At 39.2% G+C, this 23,525-nt stretch overlaps 1 protein-coding gene across 1 annotated transcript; it reads left to right on the top strand.

The window, feature by feature from the left end:
- The first annotated feature begins 10,280 nt into the window (after positions 1 to 10,280).
- Positions 10,281 to 18,402, top strand: vma21 (vacuolar ATPase assembly factor VMA21). Its single transcript, XM_080745707.1, has 3 exons — positions 10,281 to 10,438; positions 13,828 to 13,937; positions 16,967 to 18,402. The coding sequence occupies exons 1-3, from the start codon at positions 10,374 to 10,376 to the stop codon at positions 17,107 to 17,109; spliced, it is 318 nt and encodes a 105-aa protein (XP_080601833.1). The 5' UTR covers positions 10,281 to 10,373; the 3' UTR covers positions 17,110 to 18,402.
- Positions 18,403 to 23,525: the final 5,123 nt, after the last annotated feature.

The raw sequence follows: 23,525 nt of genomic DNA, 5'->3' as shown, positions 1-23,525 counted from the left end.
TCTAATGCCAGACAGTGTGTCACGGGTTTGAGCCCCGAACTTTGTGGCGGGTCTTTCCCCTGTCCCATGTCTCTCTCCCTCTTTCCTGTCAATCTGCACTTGTCTTGAACTATCAATAAAGGCAGAAAAGCCAAAAACAAATCCCTCTTTTCTTTTTTAAAGGACGTACACTTTGCCCCGAGGCCAGGATCGAACTGCATGGGAACCTTTCCGGTTTGGTAGACAGCTGCTCGACCTGCTGAGACACATCAGGGCCCTTTCCCCATCACGGTCCATGGAGAATCACCTCGTCATCTTAATGAATTTAGGCCTAGAATCATTGAATGCTTTAACCAGTGAAAAACAGCAGATATACAAGCTCACAGCGCGGCACCGAGTGCCGCGCTGCGAGCTTGTAGATCTGCTATTTTTGAAAAAGGTCGTGAAAATGGGTGCACATCTTTGAATATATGTATTTTCAAAGCGAACGTTTGTAACAAATATTTTGCTTCTGGGTGGTCCCTGGAACTAAATATTTTGAGATGGGGGTCCGTGGACAAATACATATCATTTTGGGGGTCCTTCAAATGAAAAGGTTTGAGAACCACTGACATAGTAGTCTCTCAAGAACAGACTAACTGAGCTCAATTTAAGTGAAAAAGGACCTTTTCTTTGACGATGGCTGGCCAGATTGCTGACATAGAAACATAGGTTTTTTCAAAAAATCTTAGAAGGATTCAAAGGACACTTATAGAATCGGGTCAAAATTCTAATTTTCACGATTTTTCAAAAATAGCAGATCTACAAGCTCGCAGCGCGGCACTCGGTGCCGCGCTGTGAGCTTGTATATCTGCTATTTTTCAATAGTTAAAGCATAAAATAATGATGTGTACCCGTTCTAAATGGGTTAATGAATGGACTTCTATTTCACCAGGTGCCCAGAGGCGTATGTTGTTCCAGACTGCTTCATGGCTTAGGGGTCCATGGGTAGAGTTGGCAGTCAGTGGTGGTACTTAAATTTAATTTTTATTTTTTTTACTTGGGTAGACATGCTCTTAAAAAAGCAAAAGGTCAGTATTCAAAATTGGACTATGTACAAAAGCAGTTCTTTGTAAAAGTACCGATAAAATGTTTCAATATGTGTCAAACGTTTTAGAGAATAGCTACGCCACAAGCTCACAATGCGTCACGTTATTTTAGATTAAAATTATAAGGGAATTATTTTATTCTTTAACTACTGAAAAATAGCAGATATACAAGCTCACAGCACGGCACCGAATGCCGCACTTCTATAAATGTCTTCTAAATCCTTCTTTTAAATCAGTGGTTCTCAAATGTTTTCATGTCAAGAACCTCCAAAATTACATATATTTGGCTGCGGACGCCCATCTCAAAATGGGTTGTTCCAGGGACCCCCCAGAAGCAAATATTTTAGTTACAAATGTTCGCTTTTAAAAAGAAGACTCGCAAAAAAAATAATCATGATTTTTCAAAAATAGCAGAAAGCAGATCTACAAGCTCGCAGCGCGGCACTCAGAGCTTGTAGATCTGCTATTTTTCAATAGTTAAAGCATTAAAGTTTAATGAATTGTTTAATGATTAAACAATTCTAGGCCTACAGTAAATTGGTTAATAATCTAAAATCTTGCAAAGTAACCTCTACTTTCGACTACTTCAGAGATGTAGTGGAGTAGAAGTATAAAGAAAAATATCAAACATATAATTTTCCAAAAATCTGTCTGTCTGAAACAGCGTTTCTCCTCAGTGGCTGGAGCAATTGATCTGAAATCGCATCACCATTAGCATATGAACACACCTAACATAACTGTGAAGCCTGTTTGTCACTTTCACAAATCGTTTGCTGTATATTAGCAATTTTCCAAAAATCTGTCTGTCTGAAACAGCGTTTCTCCTCAGTGGCTGGAGCAATTGATCTGAAATCGCATCACCATTAGCATATGAACACACCTAACATAACTGTGAAGCCCGTTTGTCACTTTCACAAATCGTTTGCTGTATATTAGCATTTTTATGTATCTACTATCTATTCTGCATCTAGCATGAGGCTTATTTATTCTGCATCTAGCATGAGGCAACATGTTTAACCATCTCTGTGTGTGTGTGTGTGTGTGTGTGTGTGTGTGTGTGTGTGTGTGTGTGTGTGTGTGTGTGTGTGTGTGTGTGTGTGTGTGTGTATGTGTGTGTGTGTGTGTGTGTGTGTGTGTGTGTGTGCGCGTGCATGCGGGGGGGCAGGGGCAGGGGGGGGGGGGGGGGGGGGGGTGACTGGCCCCCCCTGTTACAGATGTTGTCCAAAAATAATGCAGATCGGTACACAGTCGTATCTCTGTAGCCATTAAACGAAACGGGTATTTCTTACATTGACGCTCCTACATATTATCATGTAAGCACCAGTTAAAGTTACTTTCCATCCCTCATATACTGTGTGCACAGTGCACATACCATAACCCACACACTGCACATCATTTCAGAGCTCATATCTTTGAACGGGTAAGGGCTAGTATAAAATAATCAAGTAAAAGCGCCTCAAACTTGTACTTACGTAAGGACAATACTGTTATGAAGGCTACAGTATAACAGGCTGGGGACACAAAGAGCCCCATGAGGTGGGACTGTCCAGGTCCTGGGGTGTGCACATTGGACTGGGGAGGGAATTCCCAGCATGCAAACACATGTTTGTGCTATTGTTTTATTGCTAATTAATTCAGCAGTTTGCCATGGGAATGTGGGGGTTATGTATATGTGCTGTATTGATATGTGTTTAATAGGGGTGTAACAATATAGTATCTGAATCGAAACATCGATTTTAATTTGCAAAAGCAAAATATCGTACCGTTTGGCTTTATATAAATATTGTATTGTGTCATTTTACAATGCAGATAATCGGTATTGAATCGTTTTGCAATGCAAACAATCGATTGTATGGAAACTAAGTATTTGTGCCTTGTATTTAGCAATTTTTAGGGGGAAAATGAAAAAGAGAGGTCTAATTACTTTCCATTCCATACATATAGTTAGATAGATAGTGATAGTAAAATATGTTATTGTTGTTTAACATGGTATAGATATCATTCTCAGTGTTAAAAGTCAATGCCATGATGTTTTGATCTGATAACTAATGCACGAGACGAGAATCTGCCCCACTCCAGGGACAGAAAGATTGACCAGCGAAATGTCAAAGTGTCCAGGACACGGGATAATGGAAAGCCAAAACATTCTACATCCTTGGCTTCTGAGTCCATGAGACTCAGTCACAACAACATCCCATCCATGTTATGTTTAATTGTCCAATCAGAATGTGACTAATGTATTCTGTAAACTCCATATATCTGTGAATCATTATGCTTTGTACTCAGAGATACTATGGGTGATTTTGCTCTACTGTACTGCTGTACAGTAATTTGAACTCTGACTAAACTTCACCACAAAAAAACGCATATTCCCTGGTGTGGACATTCATCCTTTCTTGTGTGTGGAGTATTTTATTATGATTGGGGAAAAACTGTTTATCCATATGGAATATGATCCAAATTCCATCAAATGGCCCATTCGATTGCCGGATTAGCTCCGAGGAGATATTGGGGCTCAACTTTGTTGGACTCATTTTGTCTTCTCCGCTGCTAGAACCAGTTACGGATTTCTACTGATTTGACGTTTATGGATTCGATACAGCTGGACAGTTTGTTTTGGAATCCCACTTCGTTCATCTCTGCTAGTAACAACCAGCCGAGGATATTATCAGACGTTTCCCCTGACTCCCACGGAGTAACACTGAAAGGACTCCCTCCACGTTTTTTTCCTCCTGAGCGCGGCACAGGAAGGCAGAAAACACCTGCCGAAATCTAAACAACCTTTTTACAAACGGAACAACACCTTTGAATTGAAGCGTCTCTTCAAAGCTTGGGGAATGAACTGATAACAGCTTTAATGGCTAAGATAGACAATGAGGAAATGAAACAGGTTGTTTCTAGGTGCCCCACAATTGCACCATTTTTGCCCATATGGAGAAAGGAATTCGGATATGATGACTCTCTCCCACATCAACATATCGATAAGATCTCACAACGGTCTGAAGAAAGACGAAATGGAGGCGGCCAGGTTTGGCTCTGGCACAGCGTTCCACACCAGGAGCCGTTCACGGACGGTCTCTCTCCCCTCATCTCTCCGCACAGAGACTTTGAGAGGGCGACATGCTTCATTCTCACACACTAAGTCCTCCTCATTCAACAGAACCCAGGTCATACGTTTATACCTGCTGTCTTAAGAGTCTAGCTAGCTCTAAACACAGCTGCGTTTTTAATGTTTAATGTTTTTAGTATATTGGTTTTGTCGCTTTTTGTTGCACGTTTGAGTAACAGAATAGGGACTGCGGTTTCCTGTTCTGAGGACATAGCAGACTGTTGGTCACAGATTCATGCTTGTCCATATTATTAGTTGGTGTTATTTAGCACGAGACTCCAGTTTAGTGTTGCCAGGACGAAAGTTATTTCTGTCCTGAAGGAAATCTTTACACGATTTTGTTTAGTGTACCCAGAACAAAAGCAATTGTTCTGAAGGGAGAATCTCTTGGCCAGTGCATAACCCAGCCACTTAACCACATAACAAATCGCGTGGTTATTTTATCAATAATAGCTGTTTCCAGCTACTTAATCACATAAGAAATAGCGTGGTTATTTTAATTGGTAGATTTCCTTTATGTTCCAGAACAGAACGTTCTGACGGAAATCTTCATGCTTTACGCTTACACGTCTTCGTTTTCGTCTCAGTCTTATCTTATTTTATTTATTTTTTATTTTCCGTCTCAGGCGACTCTGAGATGTTGAATACAGGAGCTTTTTATCTCAGCGCTCCCAAGAACATTTTTAAGAAACATGACCATTCAAGCTAAAAAAGCCCCCTGCTCCGAGAAGCAGTGTTTTTATCGTGTAAATCCTGGACACACACGGATGAGATGTTACAATCTAAACCCAGAACCTCTTTTTAACCCGGACCTCACATCACTCTGGAAGATCATCGGGAACTCCCATTTACCAGCAATACCTAAAACCTTTCCTGGAACATTTCAATGGATGTGCGAAGCTGCGGAGACATTATTGCCACTGGATGTGTTGCTGGATACCACTCAAACCTCATTAGGAAGGAACCGAGAACGCAAACAGTGTTTTCAGATGCTGACGGGCTTGACAAGGCCCCCCCAGCCGAACCTGGCTGGCACTGCCTTCCACTCACAACGCGATGGGACGCGTTGTGAGCTTGTCGATCTGCTACGTGACTTTCATGGATTACAATGTCCCGAAAAGAACAAACACTCTTGACCCTTGGGACGCCCCGAGATAATGGTACTATATATTTTGTTTACTTTTGACTAAGAACGACTTCTGGAAAGAAAAAAAAAAGAAAAATCAAGTTCTGACTGACAAACCTGTGTGTTAAATGTTTTTGATAATCTATCTCTGTCTAATCATCTCTAATCCCCTTTTCCTCCCCTGGTTACATTTCGGTTTGTCTATTATGAAAGCAGGAAAATCAAACCAAGTATAAAGTGAGCGGTGCTACTTCTGTGTACAATATGGTACAATATGTGCTTGGCTTATGCTGCTTGCTTGCTCAATGCCTGCTGCTCGCGTGAGCTGCTTACGCTGCTTATAGGCTGGCACGGCCTATGTGTTATTATTGTTTTATTTTGGAAAAAAAACTATGAGGGGATTGCTGGAATTGTTTTTTATTTCATTTTTCTTATTTTTACCTTGAGAGGCCACGAGCCGATTCAGTTTCTGTGTGACCTTGCTCTCTCTTTCTCTCTCAAAAATGGGTTTCATTCGCTCTTGTTCTGTATAATCTACTGTTTACATTCTAATACAGGGCTTGATAACAATGTGCTGGGGTTATATTTGAATCTGTCTTGGGTTTTTCTCCCTCTGTATTGTGTTCTAACTCACTTACCTGGTTTGCAAAACTAGGAATTATTTACACATATGACTGTCTCTCCCTCTCTCTCTCAAAGGGGATCTCATTCACTCTTGGTATGACTACACTCGTACTGATAACAACCAACGCTTGGGTTTATTTGAATGTTTATATATGATGCCCCTAACGTCTTAATAATTTTTTTTCTCTCCCTAATGTATTAATTCTTTTTCACCAATGTGGTAGGGATTATTTTTACTTTATTTATTTCATTTTAGGGGACAGGACGGACTCGACCTGGATAGACAGGTATCGTGGAAGGAACTCCACTAACTCGCTAACCAACTTGACTGACACTCAACTTGACTGACTGACTGTTTTATTTCAATTTTATTTTAACCAGTTTTCTCCTGTCCTCCTGTTTTGTCGTGAAAAACACTATTTCCTGTGTAACAACTGAACCTTGTTCTTTCAAACCACATCTTAGGGACATGTACCAAAAACGTTACTTTCACCAATATTTGCCAAAATCCATTTTTTGACACATAACTGCAGTATGTGTTAAAAGGGAAGAGAGGCTTATCAGTAATCATGTCCATAATCATTATTATCAATATTATTGTTATCTCTATTTTCAACCTTGCCCTGGTTTTACTCAACCTTTAATTTATCCTTCTTGGTTTATTCTGGGTAATCCCTTATCCTCTTTACTTGAGTAAAAGTACTTTGATTACTCCCTCAGCAGGCTGAAACCGTTCCAAAAACAATTTATATGGCTGGGCTCATTCAAACCTTTTCAGTCAAATTCCACAATTATTACAACCCTACTGGGCTTATACGGGATTACACATTATGGAAAAAAAAAAATGACATTATGATTATGTTATGTATTTTTATTATTATTATTTTACTTCTTTAAAGTCTCTCTCTCTGGGACACTTTCAGTAGAGAGCCTTTCAGCAGGCCTCGCTAACTATTGTTTTGGGAAAACCTTATCTTGTTATGATACACTTCCCCCCTCACAGGCCTGGAAGCTCACTCTAACTCTGACAGTGAGCAGAGTCATTGTCCTTTACTGTACCTCGGTACCCTACTGTACCTCGGTACCATCTGTTTCTCATTTAACCATATTTTAACAAATTATCCTCCAAACAAAACAATTTTTGTCACACCCAATATTTTTGGCTGTGGCAAACGGGAGGGAATGTGTTTGGAGAATTAATATTTAGAATTAATATTTTTTCATTTAATTTTATTTCTTTCATATTTTCATTTTCTGAATTCATATTTCATTTTCTGATTTCATATTTTCATATTTCATTTTGTTTTCATTTCATCCCATTTAAATATATTTCATTTTGTGAAGTTGATTCCAATCCTCAACAGGGTTAATCTGTTTCCCCTAACAGAACAAACTGACACAACTTGTGTCCCCTTTTTGGTGATGTATCTAAACATTTCAATTTAATTTCTATATATAAATACCTTATTGCCTTACAGTATGGATTGATTTGTCCCTGTCTTTTCCCTTGTCTTACAGATAAAGATATTTTGAGATGATAATTGAGAATGATTTGACAGACACATACTTCACTACATGTCTGTCCAAAGTGGAAATGTCAAAAAGGATGATTGAAAAGTCCATATGTATTTCGTGAGTATGAAACTGCATCACACACGTTTTCCCGCTGTAAAGTGTTTTCTTTCAGACCTTGACTCGGACAAAAGCCAGTAGTGGTAAGGAGGAATAGACAGTTGGCTTTAAGGGGGCTCCGGTTTGACACCTCCCAATAATGACAATTAAGACCACTCATTACCTAAAGGTAACCTCGGAGGTGTACGAATTATGACCGCCAAACGGCTGATTTTCGGATGCTGTCTAAATACATTTTGAATGCTTTTGTCTTTAACCTAAATTATGGTAAAGAGTCAAGTTCGTCTTGTTTTGACTAAAATCGGCCCCAAATTGTAATAACCACCCGGGAGCGTGATGCTGATGTGTTTTTATCTTGCTTGACATGGATAATTTCCAATCAATCTTCGACACATTGAACCTTTGTAAAATACATATATATAATAATTAATAATTAAGACAATAAAAATCTTTTACCTCTACTTAAAAAACAAAAACAAAAACAAAGTTCAATTATGATATTCTGATTTAAATACCTTTGGAAATATACAGTTCTTTTGACTCTACTCTTCAAAAACTATCGAAATGTTTTTGACTTAAATTGTTCAATTATTATGTTCTGTTTCAAATACCTTAAAAAAAAGTTTAACCCATGTTTTCTTCCCTTGTTGTTTATGCTGCCTTGACATTTAACACTTCAAATGCTATCTCAGGAGGGAATTGATAGTAAAATATGTTATTGTTGTTTAACATGGTATAGATATCATTCTCAGTGTTAAAAGTCAATGCCATGATGTTTTGATCTGATAACTAATGCACGAGACGAGAATCTGCCCCACTCCAGGGACAGAAAGATTGACCAGCGAAATGTCAAAGTGTCCAGGACACGGGATAATGGAAAGCCAAAACATTCTACATCCTTGGCTTCTGAGTCCATGAGACTCAGTCACAACAACATCCCATCCATGTTATGTTTAATTGTCCAATCAGAATGTGACTAATGTATTCTGTAAACTCCATATATCTGTGAATCATTATGCTTTGTACTCAGAGATACTATGGGTGATTTTGCTCTACTGTACTGCTGTACAGTAATTTGAACTCTGACTAAACTTCACCACAAAAAAACGCATATTCCCTGGTGTGGACATTCATCCTTTCTTGTGTGTGGAGTATTTTATTATGATTGGGGAAAAACTGTTTATCCATATGGAATATGATCCAAATTCCATCAGATAGATAGATAGATACCTTTATTATCCCAACGGGGAAATTCAGTTGTCCAGAAGTAGCACAGCAGTATACAGTTATTTACAAAGTTACAGAGACGTAAGAAAAGATAGATAAGAGGGAAAAAAAACAAAAACAAAGACAAGAGCAGTACAGTACCAATCAAGAGAAGGTGCATCAATAGAGGGGGCGAATAATATATAAGTATAGGCCTATATACATAAAGTGTCTTGCAAAAGAGACCATAGCAGTCAATGCTAGTTAGTGCAAACAAGTATCTCACTGTCATTGTTAAACAAAGCAGTTACTCTTGGTCTATCGATAAATTAATCTCTGTGTTCATGTCAAGGTGCAGGTTTGTCCAATGTCCATATGAGTTGAAATATAATGTCCATTCATGTATTAGCTAGAGAATCACAGTGTTTATCAATCATCCACCAGTCATTATAATATATTCGAGATATTAACCTGGTAGAGTGATTTAAAAACTATGAAGTTATAAAGGTTCTGCAGCCTACATGCTTAAAAGAAACAAGACAAAAACAGTGCAGAGAAATAGCAATAACAACAGAGACAAAAAGTAATTTTCAACTGTCTGATTTTAAGGAGACTTTAAGTAAGATTAACACAAGTGTGTGTGTGTGTGTGTGTGTGTGTGTGTGTGTGTGTGTGTGTGTGTGTGTGTGTGTGTGTGTGTGTGTGTGTGTGTGTGTGTGTGTGTGTGTGTGTGTGTGTGTGTGTGTGTGTGTGTGTGTGTGTCTATTCTATTCTATTTAGAACGCATAGATAGAGGGAAGCAACTAAGGGCAAGAAATTGAAGAAATGCAAAAGAATATGACATTTTTACACCTATGATATAATTAAATCAAAAATAAAATCAGGTCATATACTGGCACGTTCCCACAAATTATCAAGTGAATGTGAATGCTTAACCTTAGTGTGATCTTCTCTGACAATACTTCTTTAGTTTTTATTATTATTATTATCCCCCCCCCCCCTTTTCAGAGATTCCATAGTTTCATTGTTTGACAGCACAATCATCAGTGTATTTTGGATTCATGTAAATTTGTGTTTTCTGATTTTTAACCACTGCTCTTTTTCCCCTCTGCACCAAACCTCTTTGCTGAAAGTAGCCGATCTACAAGCTCACAACGAGGTGTTGTGAGCTTGTAGATCTGCTATTTTTGTTTGAAGTTATCAGAATATGGACACTAGGGTTCAAGCAAGTTGTTAATATTAAAAAGAAGAAAAGGGTTTCTATCACTCAAAGATTTGGAGGACCCCCTGTAGTAACTCTGAGGACTCCCTGTTGTTAAGACCCTTGCTCCAGTAACTCATTTAACTGGGGACCCAGTCCCACTGGAACACCCTCAAGGACCCTTGGGTGGGTCCCCGGACCACACTTTGAGAACCACTGTGCATTATACTCCTGAACAGTAGGTGGCGGGCGAGCGCTTTGTCATGTGACGCGACGTGACTGACTGTCAGCGTGTCACATGACCACATGGGGAAGTAGAGGATCTTTTAAGCCACAACACAACACAACAGTCTAATCTCATTTTATTCCACTTTAATTCATCCTCTTATCGTTCATATCACATCAGCCATGGACGGAGGGGCCAGGTCTTCATTAAACACCGCTCAGCCGGGACCAGCGCCTGATTTCAGGGGGTGAGAATGAGATAAAATACAGTAAAATATAACAAACAGCTTCATCATAGCGAGCTAGCTTTAGTTAGCAGCATTAGCTCTCTGGTTGCTATGCCTCGCTTAGTCCAGGCTTTTCTGCCGTTCTATCTATCAGTGTTTCTCAAACGTGTACATTTCAAGGTCTCCTCTTAACTCTAACAGCATACAAATGGAACGGGTCCATTTGGTTCCATTTGTATGTTGAGAGACACAGACTTGTCTGGGTCCATTTAGCCCTCCATAAAGGAACCCACAGAGTCCCTGGAATCCACATTGAGAACTATTGCTATCTATTACATAGGCTACTTGAGAAAACCCAGACTTATTTTCATTTTGTCAGTAGGGGTTTGAATGTGTCGACAATATATCATTTTTTTGTCAGTTCTTTGTCACTTGCTCTCTGACACTTTAACTGTATGTGCATGAAGTTGTTGTGAGTGAATGAATGAATGTCACGTGTTGATGTGCCTGACTCTGAGTGGCTCTCAAAATGACCCAAATAACTCTTTGAGTGTACAAATGGAACCAAATGGACCCTCTTTACCTTACGGGTCCATTCATTCCATTTGGTTCCATTTGTACACTCCCACTGCATAGCCAGAGTTACAGACCTGTAAAGTAAGCGTACAACTTATTATTTTTCGGCTTCCTTTAAGACAATGCAGTGATATATATTATAAAATAAAGCAGAACAACAGAAAACAACACATCTAAGATAAAATAATAAGTAATAATGACTTAGGAAGAAAAAGAGTGAAAAAGAGCAAAGAGAATAATTAAACAAAAGCATCCTCAGCTGTGCATGTGCATAAAGTTTGGTGTATTTTATACTCCAATGGCATTATTTTCCCATAGTAGCTACTGTACTTTAACTATTTGAAAAACAACTTCACAGTGTGTTCTATGTGCAAAAAGTTGGTAATATTAAAAAGAAACTTCACAGTATATATACAATATTTATGTACAATAGGTGCAGTTCAGCCTCACAGTATCTACTGTAGGTGAGGCTGGAGAATAGTAGTGCATGGAAGACCAGGCCTGAGGGTCCCTGCACCCCACTTTGAGAGGATGCAGATTGCAGACAGCAGAGGGCCTCTGAGAAGTCTGGGCACCTCAATGTAAAATTGCTTTGGATATACATGATTTGAACATGCATGAAACATTGATTGATTGAAGACCTACAGTATTATAAGTTTACACAGGAAAGGGTACATGGCAGTACAGCTTTGATTGATTGATCAAAGACTTTATTAGAAGTTTGCATTGGATGCTACAGTTTCATGACAGTACAGTTCACTGGTACAAGGTCAACTAAAAGGAGATCCAAAGAAAGCCTTTCAGCTTATTTACATTTTTGTAGCTCATATAACAGAACACAGTACTATGCAGAGGATATCATAAATAGCCAAACAGAAAAATAAAACACTCAAAATTAGAAAAATAAAATAGAAGAAAATAGATCAAATATATTTACAGCAGAAAGGGGGAGGTAAGTATAGGCTTTGTCTATTACCACTGGTACAAGGTCAATTAAAAAGATAAACACAGCAAGAAAGCCTCTGGGGGTCCTTTTATTAACTCATATAAATCACATCATTATCAGTCCTCCTAAATGTATCCATTCAACTGTATGCCACAATGACTGGATAGCCACAGGTTTTATTTTAGTATTTTGTAGCAATTGTTGAAACTAGAAAAAAAAGCCCCCTTCAGGAGTTTGTCTCCTGCCTGCATGATAGCCCCCAGAGCAGGTGTAAAGTCTTCATAAGACCAACATGTACTCTGCAACCTTTGTTTATCCCCAAATTGTCATGGTGTCAGTGTCACAGGTTTAAATAGCTAGAAATAGCTATAGCTTTTACATGACGATTAATTTTCTCTCAAATAATTGCGATTAACAATTTAATTGTGTTTTTGTCATTGACAATTACATTTCTGTTTGGCTTGTAGGCTTTGAAGTTGCACATGGCAGATATGACACATAACCTTAAATATACAATGAAATTACTGACATATTTGACAACTTTATACTTAAAAAAGAACATTGATAGTGGAAATATTTCCACTATTTTTTACTTTCTAAATATGAACATTTTTCAACATGGAAACGATTATGACGATTATGAAAAATAATCACGATTACGTCAAATAATCACGATTAGACGATTATGTAATAATTGTCACAGCCCTAGGTAGAAATGATATGTATTTGGCACCACCAGGCTGAGGAACAGCTTTTTCCCCACAGGCCATCAGACTTTTAAATGCTAAGTGAGGAATGTGCAATAACTCTTTGCACTTTGCGCTATGCACTTTATCGGACTGATTATTATTGCCATACCTTGTGTTTGTTTTATTGTACGTATTTTTATTGTAGGTCTTTTATATGCTTTTATTATCATGTTTTTTATTGTACTGGAGCTTCCGAGCGTAAGATTTTCACATGTATGTACCCAGTGCATCTAAGTGACAAATAAAGTGAATCTGATCTGAAATTATAATAATGGATTGCATTTTTAAGTGCTTTTCTAAGCACTCAAATTTGTGAAAAGCAGAAGTTAGAGTATTTTGAGAATGTGTTACGATGTCATTACATCCCTAGTCCCTACTTCTTCAGTCGTAGTCACAAGTCATGCGTCTCAAGTCTCTTACCCCTCACACACATACACACACACACACACCTCCAGTATTCATTCTTATAGCTGTCAGATCTTTCCTGTCCGTTAAATAATGTTTCATAGTCTCACCTAGACACAGAATCTGACACGAATTTCGACCATCATTTAAATCCCCTGAGCAAGTAGGCAGACTCATTAGCTCAATGGTAAAAATGTCAGCACTTGACCACAAAATGCGTTCAAATCCGGGGTAGAAGAGGAAAGTTGCATAGTGCCGCCAGCGTGGTGGTCCGGGCGCCCTAGGCTGCAATGCCAGCCTGACAGCCGAGCGTGTCGCGGGTTCGAACCCCGTTCCTGGACGTTATATGTTGTGTGTTTATTTAGTGTTTAGTGTAGAAACCACATTGCTGATTAAGCTTTCACTGGATGCAGAAAGCAATGAAAGTAAATGTATTGATTTGATATCATATTTTTTCATATTGTTCATGAATATCATACCGTAATATTCATAGCTATCATAATTGGACAATTAATGTATTTTGTTCAAAACCCCAGGCTTGTATTTGGGAATTCCCCATCATCAAAATGCACGAATAGCCTACTGTATACAGTATATATGATTTTTTATTTTTTTTACTCAACTCTAAAGCTCTGAAGATGATGCATGTGTCACTGCCTGGCTGGCTGGCTGTCTTCTTTTCTTTATTCCCTTTTTTATCCAAACAATGAATTGAATTGTGTTTGTCTCTTCAGAAACGAGAGCTCCTTGGTGTCTGCTTTGAAGACACTGCTGTTTTTCACAGTCCTGATGATCACGTTCCCCATAGGACTGTACTTTGCATCAAAGGCCTACATCTTTGAGGGTACGTTTTAAGTAGGGATGCGGTATCGGTACTCGTGGTATCGGTACTCGCCCCGATACCGGCCTATTTTGCAGTATCGGTACTCATCCGATACTGCTCACAAAGCGCCCGAGTACCCTGTGTGTTCCGCCACTTCGCCTCTCTCTCTCTTAAAGTATCAAAAGTAAAAATACACACATACAGCATAATGAGCATAGCAGATCTAGAAGATCATGCACAGTACAGGAATTTCCATGGGCTAAACCTGAAAAAAAAAGTGAAATGTGTGGCAGTTGTGCCATGTTCTGGGAAAGCAATGCAATTTAATGTGTTATATACAGCCAGAAAGTGAGGAACATCTGATAAGACATTTTGTATTATTAATTGTACTCGTATTGGTACTCGGTATCGGCGAGTACTCAAAATGAAGTACTCGTACTTGTACTCGGTCAGCAAAAAAGTGGTATCGGGACATCCCTAGTTTTAAGTACAATTTACAATTTAGGCATTTAATCCAGAGTGACTTACAATAAGCAAGGTAATACATCAATACATCAATACATCAAATGCATAGAAATCTAGAAAAAATAACATAGGTAGACCAAGAACTTAATCAGTAAAAAACTTGATATAAAACTTAAAACTGCTATCTAGCTTTCATGTATGGTCATTGAGGGTAGGCGGGAAGCTAGGGAGTGAGTCTCTTGTTCTAAGCGCGACAGGGAGTTTATTCCAGTGTTTGGGCGGCCAGGAGGGCGAATTGTCTAGGACGAGTGGATTTTAGTGGATTTTGCTCATAAGATGTAACGGTAAATGTCTTGAAATTTGTTCTCTCACATCATTTATACAATTAATGAATTATGTTCTAATTCAATTATTTAATTACAATTACATTGCCGTAACACTGGCTTTGTGGTCGGGCTGGGCTATGTAAATTAAAATCAATATGATAATTTCTAACTTTTGCCTCGATTGTGACACATACACAGCCATTTACAATATGCGTTTGCGCCTATACTGCCAGGAATATTATTAATTTTTCAGAGTCACAGTAGATCTCCCTTATATGCATGACATTTTGGTAGGCTGTAGTCTATATAGTGTACACTAGATGTCGCCAGCGATTAAGGTCTCTGGCGATTGCTAGAAGGCCTCAAATTAGCAACCAGTCCATTCACTTAGCATTAGCGTTAGCATGGAACGGCCCGGGACCCGTGCACGCCATCCGCGCTCTTAAAAAAAAAAAAAAAGTATCGACTATGTGCCTTAGATGCCCAATTGACGCACAGAGCCTTCAAACCGGATCAAGATCCGACGTTTAGAACGTGAGATAGAGCCGAGTTGCTGTAATGGCTTCCAATGTAAAATATATGCTCGGGTACATGTTTGACACGCTCGATTTCCGGTTTCCGGCGATGACGTCACTTCCATCGCAGAATCCTTGCTGAAGCTTATATGAAGCTAGAATGGTCATTTATAGCTCAAAAAATGTCAAAAAAATACCAAAATCATCAGAAAATGATCCCCAAGGCGACGTTTGGCGATCTGGCACGGTTTGGCGTCCTCAAAATGGCGATGAAAGGCGATTTGGCTAAGAATGAGTTAATGGACGATTATTATTAGGCCTATTATTCAATCGTGAAAAGAGCCGATCTACATCCTTGTTGATTGGCTATTAAAAAAAAGATTACACCACCATTGTGCAACATCATAATACAGGATTAAGTCGTTAGCATGAGAATTGTCTATATGAGAAAACCTATCTCACCTATCGGATTAGCCTACACAAGCAAGATTAAGTTAGTTTTTGTCACATTCATAAGCCAATAATATGATGTCCAGTCGGAGATGGATATCAAATGGAGGCTCTTTGAGTCCATGGGGTGAGTCATCGAAGTAAACTCATTTGGGGGGGGTGAACTATCACTTTAAGTGGGCTAGTATTGGCTCTAAATATGGGGATGTGCTGAAGAAAGACACTGTCGCGTAAAGCACAAACGAGCTGGCCAGATGTGTGGAGTAATGGGATGAGGGCGACAACCACATCACTGCCATACCACGGTTATGTATGCATACCACGGGGGTCGGGTTCATAACCGCTACATTTTTCAAAAAAAAAATGTTCCCCCCCCCAAATCTACAAACTAACTTTCATTTTTGAAATCTATTTCCGGCAGCCGAGACTGTCATCAACTTAACTCACTTTTCTTTCAAAACAAACAAGGCGATGGCTTCCCTTAATCGTTTATTTCAGTCTTTCTCAACCTTTTTTAGCTGGCAACCCCCAAAATAGACTTTGACAGAAGTCACGCAACCCCTTGTCGGGTAAACACAGACAGTTGATTTTGTTATCTCGGTACCCAGCAATAACCACAGCGCCCCAGGCCTAGACACTTAACCCATTTAGGCCTAGAATTCTTGAATGCTTTAACCAGTGAAAAATAGCAGATATACAAGCTTGTAGATCTGCTATTTTTGAAAAAGTCGTGAAAATGTGTGAAAATCTTTGAATGTATGTATTTTTAAAGCGAACGTCTCACGTAACTCAAATTTAGCTTCTGGGTGGTCCCTGGAACTAAATATTCTGAGATGGGGAGTCCGTGGCCAAATAAATATCATTTTGGGGGTCCTTCACATGAAAAAGTTTGAGAACCACTGACATTGTAGTCTTTCAAGTTCAGACTAACTGAGCTCCAGTTAAGTGAAATGGACCTTTTCTTTGACGATGGCTGGCCAGATTGCTGACATTTAAAAAAAAAACCTTAGAAGGATTCAAAAGACACTTATAGAATCGGGTCCAAATTCTAATTTTCACGATTTTTCAAAAATAGCAGATCTACAAGCTCGCAGCGCGGCACTCGGTGCCGCGCTGTGAGCTTGTATATCTGCTATTTTTCAATAGTTAAAGCATAAAATAATGATACACAATAACGTATACCCGTTCTGAATGGGTTTTAAGACGCAGGAGGAGGACTCGTCTGAGGAGGACGCCGTAGTAAAAAGAGAGACCCAACCCCTGCTCTGATTGGAACCCCTTCTTGTCTCCTCAGGTTCCATGAAGATGTCTAGCTCTGACAGCTACTTCTACGCCGCCATCGTGGCGGTGCTGGCGGTCCATGTGGTTCTGGCTATGTTTGTTTACGTGGCGTGGAACGAAGGCTCTCCCAAAGCCGTAAAGGGCAAACATGACTAAGGCATGTCCTCGCCTCAACCCCCCGAACCGCCGGAATAAAGAGAAAGGACATGATGGGGCGACAGGGGACCACAGCCCTCCACCGCAGGCTATCCAAGCCCCAAAAACCAATTGCACCATTTAGCAACCAGACGGCTAAGCGGATCTGGTTTGGATGCTGTGGTGTTTAGAAACTGAGGTTAATGCCCTGTCTGTGATTACTGTTTTTTTCTTTCTCTCTCTCTCTCTCTCTGGGATGGGAGGAGGAGGTCCTTCTAGGATGCCTCATCTAGCCCTCAGCTATCCCAGAATGGCTTTTTGTATACGCCGTCGTCGCTGTTGTCGCGTTGAAACCTTGTATGTCCATTTTCAGGAGACGGAGGGGGGAAGAACCTGTGTTCCAATGGAGACAATGTAGTTATTATTTAGTCTGGTGAATACCTTTCATTGGTTCAATATTTATAAAACCCCACAGACAAGACTTAACCACTTTCATTTGAAAACAAACTTTTGTGTGATTCAGTAGTGTGGCGATGTAGGACGTAAATTTACCCAAAGCAAGCAAATAAACAAGAAAAAGTTGAAATATGGAGATACGAGGTTTCTGTTCGACAACAGCGATCTATGCTGTTAGTGCCATCGCCACGGTACAAGAGTCGTTACTGTATGGAGCAAACCATCTTAGTTGCTTGTGTCGTGTGTAGCGTGTGTGTGTGTGTGTGTGTGTGTGTGTGTGTGTGTGTGTGTGTGTGTGTGTGTGTGTGTGTGTGTGTGTGTGTGTGTGTGTGTGTGTGTGTGTGTGTGTGTGTGTGTGTGTGTGTGTGTGTGTGTGTGTGTGTGTGTGTGTGTGTGTGAGTCCTGTGCGCACGTGCTGTACATTTACTGTACATGCATGTGAATGTGTGTGCTTACCACTTTTTTTTTTTACGTGCCGTCCCGAAACAACTTTGGTTTAAATCGTGTGTCATTTCTTTTTCACGTTCAAGCTTTTGTTTCTGTGAGTGTGTGTATACCATAGCATAGTTGTCTGTTAGTTGATTGATAACTATTTAAATTATTTTTGTCAAATGATTTCCTGTTTTGTATTGACAAAAAGATCAAAAATGAACCCCAGTGAACCGTATCCTGATAAGTTGAACAGAAACCCTGTCTGCCACTGTCTTCTACTTGAGATACAAATTAAAACATTGCACTACAAATACAAATATAAGTTGTACTATTAGTTTAGTTAATTATAGGATCACTAGGTTTGGGAGTATACAAGTGTACTGATGACCAAGGCATATTTTTAATAAGCCCTAAAGGGAAATAAAGGCTAAGGCCGAATTCTAAAATGAATGAATTTCCAAAAACCTAATCATTTTATTATTTGTGATGTGGTTGCTGTCGTCACTAACATCTTTATGTATATGCATCCTTTGAAAAAGGGAACCAAGATCTATTTTCAAAATGCTTTACCACTTTTGTCCCAGGCACCGTTGTTGTTGCCAGGGTTAAAATGGCCATGTCATTATAGGTGAAGAGTTTTAGAAAATAGCAGATCTTCAAGCTCAGTGTGACGCGCTGTGAACTTTGCAAATTGACTATTTCAACTTCTTTCTCTCTCTTTTAACCCATTTAACGCAAATCTAGATTTTAAACACTATGAATTATTTTATGCTTTAACTATTAAAAATAGCAGATGTACAAGCTCGCAGCTTGTAGATCTGCTATTTTTGAAAAATGTTAAACCTTTGAGTAAGTCTTTGAATATTTTTGACCCGATTCTAAATCCTTCTAAATCAGTGGTTCTCAAACCTTTTCATGTCAAGGACCCCCCAAAGTTGCATGTATTTGGCCAAAGACCCCTATCTCAAAATAAGTTGTTCCAGGGACCACCCAGAAGCAAATATTTGAGTTACAAATGTTCGCGTTTAAAAAGATGCATTCAAAGACTTGCAAAAAAATGATTTTTCAAAAATTGCAGATCTACAAGCTCGCAGCGCGGCACTCGGTGCCGCGCTGTGAGCTTGTATATCTGCTATTTTTCAATAGTTAAAGTACTAAATAATTCTAAATGGGTTCAAAAGGTCTTAAGTGGTGTGGTCCCGTGTGTTTCCCAGACTGCAGTATCACGCTAGGGGCTTGGCGGGCTGCGTGTTGTATAGGCTTCTTCACCCAAAACTAAATCTGAACACATGTTTGTATTTACTCTCGACTCCCTCCAGAACATCAAAACAAGGCTCTCTGGGTGCGTGAGAGAATGGGAAATCCTTCATGCTGCCTCCATGCCACACGCCTAGACCACTTAGGCCCGAACGCAAATCTGGGTCACGTTTAGATTTGAACCACTTTAACCATCATTTTATGCTTTAACTGTTTAAAGATAGCAGATGTATAAGCTCGCACTCTCTGTGCCGCGCTGCGAGCTTGTAGATCTGCTATTTTTGGAAAAATCGTGAAGGTTTTGTGCAAGTCTTTGAATATTTTTGATCCGGTTCCATGAATGTCTTCTGAATCCTTCTTCTAAATCAGTGGTTCTCAAACTTTTTCGTGTCAAGGACCCCCACAATTACAGGTATTTGGCCGCGGACCCCCATCTCAAAATATGCTGTTCCAGGGATGGACCCAGAAGCAAATATTTGAGTCCTAAATGTTCGCTTTTGAAAAGATATATTAAAAAAAAAATAGCAGATCTACAAGCTTGCAGCGCGGCACTCGGTGCCGTGCTGCGAGCTTGTATGTCTGCTATTTTTCAACAGTTAAAGCATTCAATAATTCTAGGCCTACGTGGGCTAGATAGACACAAATAGATAATGGAAAAGAAACACTCACACTTTCTGCTGCTCGACACTATAAACAGTCAAGTGAGCAATGATTCTCTCTCATGAAACGCTAGACCAAAGGGAGGCCACAGCGGGAGCATTAAGGGTATTTAAAAGTGTCGTTGAATGTGCGAGCGTGCATGTTTACAGTATACGTTTGATTGATGGAATTCTTTATTGACAAAAATGCATATATACGTGACCGTATATTTGTACATAACTGTCTATACGTTTGATTGATGGAATTCTTTATTGACAAAAATGCATATATACGTGACTGTATATTTGTACATAACTGTCAAAAGTATAAAACACCAAGAAGCTAGAGAGTTATTTATGTTGTGGTCCTATTGTCCTATGGCTTTTAATGTTTATTATGTAGGCCTATGTATGTTTGCATAGAATCTTTTGTTTTTTAAATATCCACACACTCTAGTTCATTTTCCCTGTGTCGGTCTCACGAAGTTACCCAGAGATGAACTTATCGATTTAATCGATTACTGCACATCAATAGATAGCTTGCATCTTCTGAAACTGAAACCAAAGACCTCTTAAAGGGGTATTTCACTTTCAAAAGAACTTTTGGTAATTCTATCATCTAATCAGGCTTTTATGAACACCCTGAACAGTTTTTAATTAGCTTGATTGAATATTTAGATATTTGATATAAATGTTACCAGGCCCAGGGCCTCTCCCCACAGACATCCATTGTAACTTCAAACTTCATTTTAACCATGATAGATTAATTAAAAACACACATTATTTTTTTCTGGTGACTCATACTACCCTCCTAATATGTGAGCAGGCCGTGTTTTTTCGATAACATTTTTCATTTATTTTTAATAATGTATTTCATTTTTTCCATTTTTCCAAATAATTATTAAAAATAAATGAAGCAAGTTATCGAAAAAACACGGCCTGCTCACGTATTAGGAAGGTAAAATGAGTCTCCAGAAAAAATAATGTGTGTTTTTAATGAATCCATCTTGGTTAAAATGGAGTTTGAAGTTACAATGGGTGTGTATGTGGAGAGAAGCCCTACCACTGCTCCCTGTTGAAAGTGGAATATCCCTTTAAGATTGATTTACAAAACCCTTGGTGAAAAGCACAGGGACTTTGTACATCAGTGTGGTGAAGCAGTCCGGTGCAAAGAATAGGAATGGATTGGTTCAAGAAAAGATTCATATGACCAGTAAAGTCATTGTAAAATGATTCTAAAATACACTACTACTTCAAAGTACAGATACTAACAAAAAATACTTCAGTTTGTAATTTTACTGTCCAGTGATTGTCAATATAATTTAGCTGGCTTGGTGGAGAGGTGCTCACTTAATTCTCCTTAGCGTCCTTGTATACAGTATACAGTATCAAGGTTCAAGGTTCAAATTTATTAGTCTCCCTCAGGAGATTTTTTTTATTGGAGACAGAGCCACATCTGCATTGTACATAAAAACATTTAAGACAAAAAGGAAAAAAGATAAATTACAAAAACCAAAACAGAAAAAGTAAAAGACATACTGCACCCGCACCTAACGTACATTGCCTCTACTCAGTCTATCGTTTAACATTTTAATAGACATAGGAACAAATTAGTGCTTATATCTATTGTAATGGCATTCTGGAATTCTATATCTTCTGCCAGATGGCAGTAGTTCGTACTCTCTGTTCAATACATGCAGGGGGTCAGACACTGTACGGCAAGTCAGTCTGGTTTGGTTTCATTTGATACCTTTTTCATTAGGTTTAAAAGAATAACGCATAAAAAAAGCCATTATAAAAGCCAGGATTTTACCTTTGTCTCATAGATGACCGCTAGCACTCTTTGTCAGAGGTAACGTGTTTTCTGCTCCACCATATCTAAAGGAGAAATTACCCATATTAGTTATGAATCCTGGGCACAGGTCACTAGCTCTACTGACGTGGACAATAAGCTCCTCAGGGGCTATGCTTTATAAATCATGTTTAGCTCTAATTGTACTGACCTGCCGCGCAGTGGTTCTCAAATTGGGGTACGGGAACCCCGAGGGGGTCCCCAGCTAAACAATTGATAGCTGGTATTGGTAAACAAATGGAGCCCTATTCAGGGTTCCCACGGTCATGATATTCCTGGAAATATTTTGAAATTAGAAAAATATTTTTCCAGTACTGGAAAAGTTTTGGAATTTGGCTAATTTGGATCAAGGGTCCTGGAAAAAAATAACTATGCATTGTCTTTCGTTATTGATTTTGTTAATACTGAAATGACAAATTAAACATTGGCCAAATTGTCAAATATTAGAGGCAGAAATTGTGAAAATAGCCGATCTACATGCTCACTACGCCTCGCGTTGAGCATGTAGATCGGCTATTTTCACAATAAAACCGTGTTATACAAAATTACTCAACTCTCTTCAAATATGAATATTTCGGGGGTCACGGCCTGAAAAGGTTGAGAACCACTGGCATACACTACCTGTCTTTGGGCATTGCACATAGGAGTAAGCGACTCGTTGTTGAGCTGAATTATTGATATATATTGTCCTGGAAATCGGGTTAAATATTCTGGAAAGGTTTTGGAAAAGTTTTGGAAATTAATTGGTAAAGATGTGTGGGAACCCTGCCTATGGGTCTCTAACTCACTGCACTGGACAATTTGTACACAGATCGTGGGGGGCCTGATGCATATCAAACTGGGGGGGCCTTGAAATGAAAAAGTTTGAGAACCATTGACCAAGTGTCCAGAGGGAGACAGCGGTGCTAGAAGTGCTATGGTCCAACATGGCCCCCCGCGGTTCGAACCCTGACATGTCCTAATCAAAACAACATAACGCACTAGCTGACCTGTGTCCAACAAGAGAAGACCAGCTGACCTGCCATTTCCATAAACAGAGCTATTCTGGCCACTAATTTGATTCTGCTCTTCACCTTGCTTGTGACCTTTAATGCCTTCTTCTTTCGTGTATCATCGTCCTTGATGATTGGTTGGTGACATTTTATTTCACAAGATTTCTTGTTACTTAGGGGAGGTCTTCTCCCCCCTTGCTGACGTCGGCTTAGGCAGGGTTTGAACCACTCACCTTCCGCACGAAGCGTATAGGCACTAAGCACTACACTAACGTCGCACCCCATCTTTAACCCATTTAGGCCTAGAATTATTGAATGCTTTAACCAGTGAAAAATAGCAGATATACAAGTTCACAGCGTGGCACCGAGTGCCGCGCTGCGAGCTTGTAGATCTGCTATTTTTGAAAAAGTCATGAAAATGTGTGCAAATCTTTGAATATATGTATTTTCAAAGCGAACGTTTGTAACTCAAATTTTGCTTCTGGTTGGTCCCTGGAACTAAATATTTTGAGATGGGGGTCTGTGGCCAAATACATATCATTTTGGGGGTCCTTCACATGAAAAGGTTTGAGAACCACTGACATAGTAGTCTCTCAAGAACAGACTATGAGCTCCAGTTAAGTGAAAAGGACCTTTTCTTTGACGATGGTTAGCCAGATTGCTGACATAGAAACATAGGTTTTTCAAAACACCTTTGAAGGATTCTAAAGACACTTATAGAATCGGGTCAAAATTCGAATTTTCACGATTTTTCAAAAATAGCAGATCAACAAGCTCAATAGTTAAAGCATAAAATAATGATACACAATA

This window comes from Nannobrachium achirus (genome assembly GCF_963921795.1).
Source record: "Nannobrachium achirus genome assembly, chromosome: 17".
In the NCBI taxonomy this organism is placed as follows: domain Eukaryota; kingdom Metazoa; phylum Chordata; class Actinopteri; order Myctophiformes; family Myctophidae; genus Nannobrachium; species Nannobrachium achirus.
This window is presented reverse-complemented; position numbering and strand designations above follow the sequence as displayed.